Here is a 6,075-nt window from a genome sequence, read left to right as displayed (position 1 = left end):
GGGGGTTAAGGTGTTTTTTTGTTTTTTTTACTTCTCGATCGTTTACAAGATAATATTTCACATAATGCGTGTCAACATTGCTCCCCGCCCCCCCCCCCCCACCCCCTTCCCAAGCCCTCACCCTCCCACAGATCTCCCGATCCCGATGTCCCTGCTCTCCATCTAGTCTCCCGCTACCTTTATCATATGCTTTATGTGTCAGTTTGTTTTTTGTGAGCTATGTTAGCTCTTACACGAGCCTCGACCTTGTATACAAAAAAACCCCAAAAAAAACACAGAAGTGGAAAGAAGACGGGAATAGAACAAGACTGACCGACGGACAGACTGACGGACAGACTGACTGACGGACAGACTGACTGACTGACGGACAGACTGACTGACTGACGGACAGACTGACTGACGGACAGACTGACTGACGGACAGACTGACTGACGGACAGACGGACGGGCAGACTGACTGACGGGCAGACTGACTGACGGACAGACTGACTGACTGATGGACAGACTGAATGACTGGGGGGCAGACTGACTGGCAGACTGACTGACGGACAGACTGACTGAGACGGGCAGACAGACTGACTGACGGATGGACAGACTGACAGGCGGACAGACTGACTGATGGATGGACTGACTGACTGACGGATGGACTGACTGACGGATGGACGGGCAGACTGACGGATGGACAGACTGACTGACGGACAGACTGACGGACAGACTGACGGACGGACAGACTGACGGATGGACAGACTGACTGACAGACTGACTGACGGGCCGACTGACGGACAGACTGACTGACGTACTGCCTGACAGACACTGACTTATGGACAGACAGACTGACGGATGGACAGACAGACAGACGGACAGACTGACGGATGGACAGAATGACTGGCGGATGGACAGACTGACTGACGGACAGACTGACTGACGGACAGACTGACTGACGGACAGACTGACTGATGGACAGACTGACTGACGGACAGACTGACTGACGGACAGACTGACTGATGGACAGACTGACTGACGGACAGACTGACTGACTGACAGACTGATGGATGGGCAGAATGACCGACGGGTGGACAGACTGACTGACAGGTGGACAGACTGACTGACAGGTGGACAGACTGACTGACTGATGGACAGACTGACGGATGGGCCGACAGATTGACTGACAGACAGACTGACGGACAGACACACTGACTGACCGACTGACTGATGGGCAGACTGACTGACTGACGGACAGAATGACTGATGGATGGCCAGACTGACTGACTGATGGACAGGCTGATGGATGGGCAGAATGACTGATGGGTGGACAGACTGACTGATGGACAGACTGACTGACGGATGGACAGACTGACTGATGGACGGACGGATGGGCAGACTGACAGACTGACTGATGGACAGACTGACTGAGGGACAGACTGACTGATGGACAGACTGACTGATGGACAGACTGACTGATGGACAGACTGACTGATGGATGGGCAGACTGATTGACTGATGGATGGGCAGACTGATGGACAGACTGGCAGACGGATGGGCAGACTGACTGATGGACAGTGACTGATGCATGGACAGACAGACTGATGGATGGACAGACTGATGGATGGACTGATGGATGGACAGACTGATGGATGGACAGACTGACTGACTGACTGATGAAGCACTATCACATGAGCTCCCCTGAACTTCGTTTCAGGGGAGATAAAAAGAATTTGAACAAGTGGAGAAATCTTCCCACTGGCGTCGAAGCAAAACCAGCACACCATCTCCATTTTGGATTACCACCCCGACACGTCTCCCGTATCTCATGCCTATGATTGACGGCAAAGCCACCAAGTGGTTAAATGATATATCCCAGAAAGCAGAGTTGGACTCGGCGACTAAGGTTTGGTCACAATGTTTATCCAATTGAAGACCTCCTCTCTTCCATTGGATTTTGCATGATTTTACGCACATGAGGTTGATCACGTGTGTGACATGAAACGCGATCTCTGAGGTACGATAAAGCTGTTTGGGCAACACAATAGGTGGAATGACTGGGTAAAGCTCCGACAAGATCCAAGCGAGGAAAGACAAGGAGTTTGCGTAAGATGATGTATGGTATGGGGTGAACACTACCGGCCCCTACCATCATGTATGGTACAGGGTGAACACTACCAGCCCCTACAATCATGTGTGGTACAGGGTGAACACGACCGGCCGCTACCATCATGTGTGGTACAGGGTGAACACTACCGGCCCCTACCATCATGTGTGGTACAGGGTGAACACAACCGGCCTCTACCATCATGTATGGTACAGGGTGAACACTACCAGCCGCTCCCATTATGTATGGTACAGGGTGAACACTACCGGCCTCGACCATCATGTATGGTACAGGATGAACACTACCAGCCCCTACGATCATGCATGGTTGTAGGGTGAACATTACCAACCCCTACCATGCATGATATATGGTTATAGGGTGAACACTACTGGCCCACTACCATAGTGTAGCATTTGAGCTCAACATGAATGGAAATCAAAGTCAGGATTGCAATGTCCAGGGTGAACACTCATTTGTAAACACAAAGGACCGGATGATTAAACGGCCCATTTAACCCCAAAAGGAGGTGAAATCACCAAATCAAATACAATTGTTTATCCACGACGTTGTTGAAAAGAACCTTAGGTGGAATAATGTGCATACCTGCACACAACTACACAGGTTAAACAAATACCTTTATAATAAGCACTTACGAGTGTAACCCGTGCACCCCGCCCTCCACTTGTGCCGACAATGTCCTCTTTTCAAACTTCAGCTCTCCGGAATACATCATGGCCCTGGCGAGAAAGAGAAATGACCAACAATCAATCCACAACCGATGGAATATATTCACTCATTCAATCACTACATTCCCACCACCAACGCCTTGAACTCAGACTTTCAAAAATCATCAGGGACGCCTCTTCGGGGTGGTTGTACCCCCCAAAGCAGGTGGGGGCCAAATCTTCCCCATTGTTCCCTGCTGCCCGGATTCGTCAGGGCAGTGTGGTCACGGTCGGAGTGCCCTTTCCCTCCTGTCTCTGTCTCTCTATCTCCATCGTGGCCTGACTTTGTGAAGATGGGAGTACACCATCTTGGATGTGGGGGATCTCTGGGTCGCTCCTGGGAGATCGATCGGCTGTGTCCGTGCCGCGGGCTTGTTCAAGATAACTGTCCGGGGCTAAACAACAACAACAACAACAACAACAACTCGGCCTTTCAAGCACCAGTCCATTCCTAGATTATCTGTGACGGTTTGCCGATTGGTCTATGTTCAATGAGCACACAGTCACGAAGATTAGATCTCCCAAGCAGAACCACCAGCAGGTAACCGCGGAACAAGCCATGGCATCATAAAAATCAGGGGTTGTGGAGCGTAAGGGGGGGGGGGGGGGAGGGGGTGGGGAGATCAATCTTTGGGTTTAATAATTTTTTTAAATGTCCAGAGCCTGACGATGGTGAAAAAATGAGGGAAAAAGGTGTGCAAGGGCCAAAGATTGAAGAAGAGCAATTAATGGAGGAGGAGGAGGAGAGCGAAGGCCAGAGCTTGTAAAGGGGGAATGACGAGAAGAGGAGGAGTGAAGGCCAGAACCTTGAAATGGCGAATGAATGATGGAAAAGGGGAGCAAAGGTCAGAGCTTCTAAAGAGGGAATGACGGGAAGAGGAGGGGGAGTGAAGGACAGAACCTTGAAATGGAGAATGAATGATGGAAAAGGGGAGCGAAGGCCAGAGCTTCTAAAGAGGGAATGACGGGAAGAGGAGGGGGAGTGAAGGACAGAGGTTCTAAAGGGGGAATGATGAGAAGAGGAGGAGGAGTGAAGGCCAGAGCCTTGAAATGGAGAGTGAATGATGGAAAAGGGGAGCGAAGGTCAGAGCTTCTAAAGAGGGAATGACGGGAAGAGGAGGGGGAGTGAAGGACAGAACCTTGAAATGGAGAATGAATGATGGAAAAGGGGAGCGAAGGCCAGAGCTTGTAAAGAGGGAATGAAGGGAAGAGGAGGGAGAGTGAAGGCCAGAGCCTTGAAATGGAGAATGAATGATGGAAAAGGGGAGCGAAGGCCAGAGATTGTAAAGAGGGAATGATGGGAAGAGGAGAGGGAGTGAAGGCCAGACAGAGTATGAAGAAGACAAGTGAATAGAGTAGACTAAGCAAAGCAAAGGCCACAATCCGAAGAATGGACAATGAAGGAGGATAAAAGATGAGCAAGGGCCGGAGTTTCAGGACAGAGAAGAAATTAGTGCAGTGTCGATTGACAGCACAGGGCTTGGAAAGGGAATAACCTGAGGATGGAGAGGGAGCGAGCTCCGATATCCTGGCATCCATGTCGAATTCCAGCTGAGAGGTAAGGCATGAACTTGTGGATGGAACCCTTATCCTGTACAGCACCAGACACGCCTTGAGCAACCTTCAGCTTGTCTTTATCACTGAGCGATGAAGGAAGGGTGTCGTGGAGGTGAAGAAAGGGGGCACAAGAATTAACGAGTTTGGAAGGAAAATAAATCGCCCAGGAGTGTCCAAATAAGAAAGGAAGTATGAAATAAATAAACAAGCTTGAAGAGATGACACAGAGCGAGCCTGTGGAAAGCAGCTCACCTGAAGTATCGACCTTGGCTGGACAGGTGCTGCTGCATGGCATCCAGTGAGCCCATACCGCGGTACTTCTTGAGTCGCACGCCATCCGAGAAAAAATACTCGCCTGGTGCCTCAGTAGTAGCAGCCAACAGGGATCCCATCATTACTGTTTGAAAAAGGGTAGTTTGTAAATAAGGGCCTATGAACCCAAGAAGATTAAGGTACCACAAAAATGAAAGGGGGTTTTTATACACCAAAGATGGAGAGAAACAACATGTTTCCCATGTACCAACGTCCGACCGCAAAGAACATCTGTGCACCAAGCAGCCCACCGCCTACCCCAATCCCTCCCCCCCCCCCCCCCCCGCAACCTCCACCAAAATGGTCCTACCCACTCACCTGTAGATGCACCAAGTGCCAAGGCCTTGGTGATGTGCCCAATCGTTTGGATACCACCGTCGGCCATAACTGGGACACCAAAACGTCGTGCATACTCCGCAACCTTGTACACCGCTGTTCCTTGTGGTCTCCCTACAGCCATCACTGCATACGGACACCTATTACGACGCCATCCAACCATTACGCCACAAAACAAAAACAGGCTTGTATCATACATTACTTTAAGGCCCTAGATATGACAATCCCCATTGGGATCGAACCAATAACACCACCTCACCTTCCTGAGTGATACAGATGGAACCGCTGCCCATTCCCACACGAAGACCATCGACCCCGGCATCAATCAGGTTCTTGGCTTGCGCTGCGGTCACCACTGGGTAGAAACACCAATGCGGATCAGGACCGACATCCCATTTAGCAATGAACAAAACGCAAATGCAGTTCATGATCACGGCTCACAAAGTTCACGTTTGTGAAGCTGTGATTCGAGTCGAACACAAAAAAATAAACAAGAAAGAGCAATCAGAGATTGCAAACCCCCACCAGGACGTGTTTTCGGTGTTTTTTTAAGGCTTTAATAGTAAAACAAATTCGTGACCGACGACTCATCTTTTTTTCTCCACCAATTTATCCCCAGATGATCCTCAATAAATTTCGTCGTGATCGGATGAAGTTTTGTACTTGTCGAATTATGACGTCATAATGGAGGCACCTATGACATCATCATTAACATATTTTATTCCCCATGGAGATTTCTTTACAATGAGCCATGTCTCAATTTTTTCTAGGCAGCGCTTTCAGAGATAGTCGCAAAAATTTTCGGTTTTTCCAAGATGGCACCCGTAGCACGTGACCTATGATGTCATAATTATAATTTTTAAATTCTACAGGTGGAGGTGTACCTATGGTGAAAAATTCCTGTCAATCGGACCAACGGTTGCAGAGAAAATCATATTTATCCTGTGCGGACAAACAAACAGACAAACAAACAAACAATATAATCAAATACAGTGGCGCAGTCTCATTTGTACAAACAGTACCCGATCCCAGAGCAAACGAGGAAGGGACAACAGGC

General features: G+C 49.3%; 1 protein-coding gene across 2 annotated transcripts in view; it reads right to left on the bottom strand.

The window, feature by feature from the left end:
- LOC137418737 (inosine-5'-monophosphate dehydrogenase 1) overlaps window positions 1-6,075 on the bottom strand; it is a 104,379-nt gene that overhangs the window by 27,684 nt on the left and 70,620 nt on the right. For both annotated transcript variants that reach the window (XR_013621971.1, XM_068104851.2), the window contains exons 10-14: window positions 5,278-5,373; window positions 5,001-5,144; window positions 4,623-4,767; window positions 4,310-4,453; window positions 2,742-2,825 (exon numbers count right to left, since the gene is read on the bottom strand). Coding sequence is in view for 1 of the 2 variants with exons in the window: in XM_068104851.2 (XP_067960952.1) it covers window positions 2,742-2,825; window positions 4,310-4,453; window positions 4,623-4,767; window positions 5,001-5,144; window positions 5,278-5,373 (613 nt within the window). In the remaining variant the exon portion in view is untranslated. The remainder of the gene's footprint in view (window positions 1-2,741; window positions 2,826-4,309; window positions 4,454-4,622; window positions 4,768-5,000; window positions 5,145-5,277; window positions 5,374-6,075) is intronic.

Source organism: Myxine glutinosa, chromosome 1, assembly GCF_964187855.1.
Source record: "Myxine glutinosa chromosome 1, kmMyxGlut1.1, whole genome shotgun sequence".
Taxonomy (NCBI): domain Eukaryota; kingdom Metazoa; phylum Chordata; class Myxini; order Myxiniformes; family Myxinidae; genus Myxine; species Myxine glutinosa.
The sequence above is the reverse complement of the archived record's forward strand: the minus strand, read 5'-3'. Positions and strand labels throughout refer to the sequence as shown.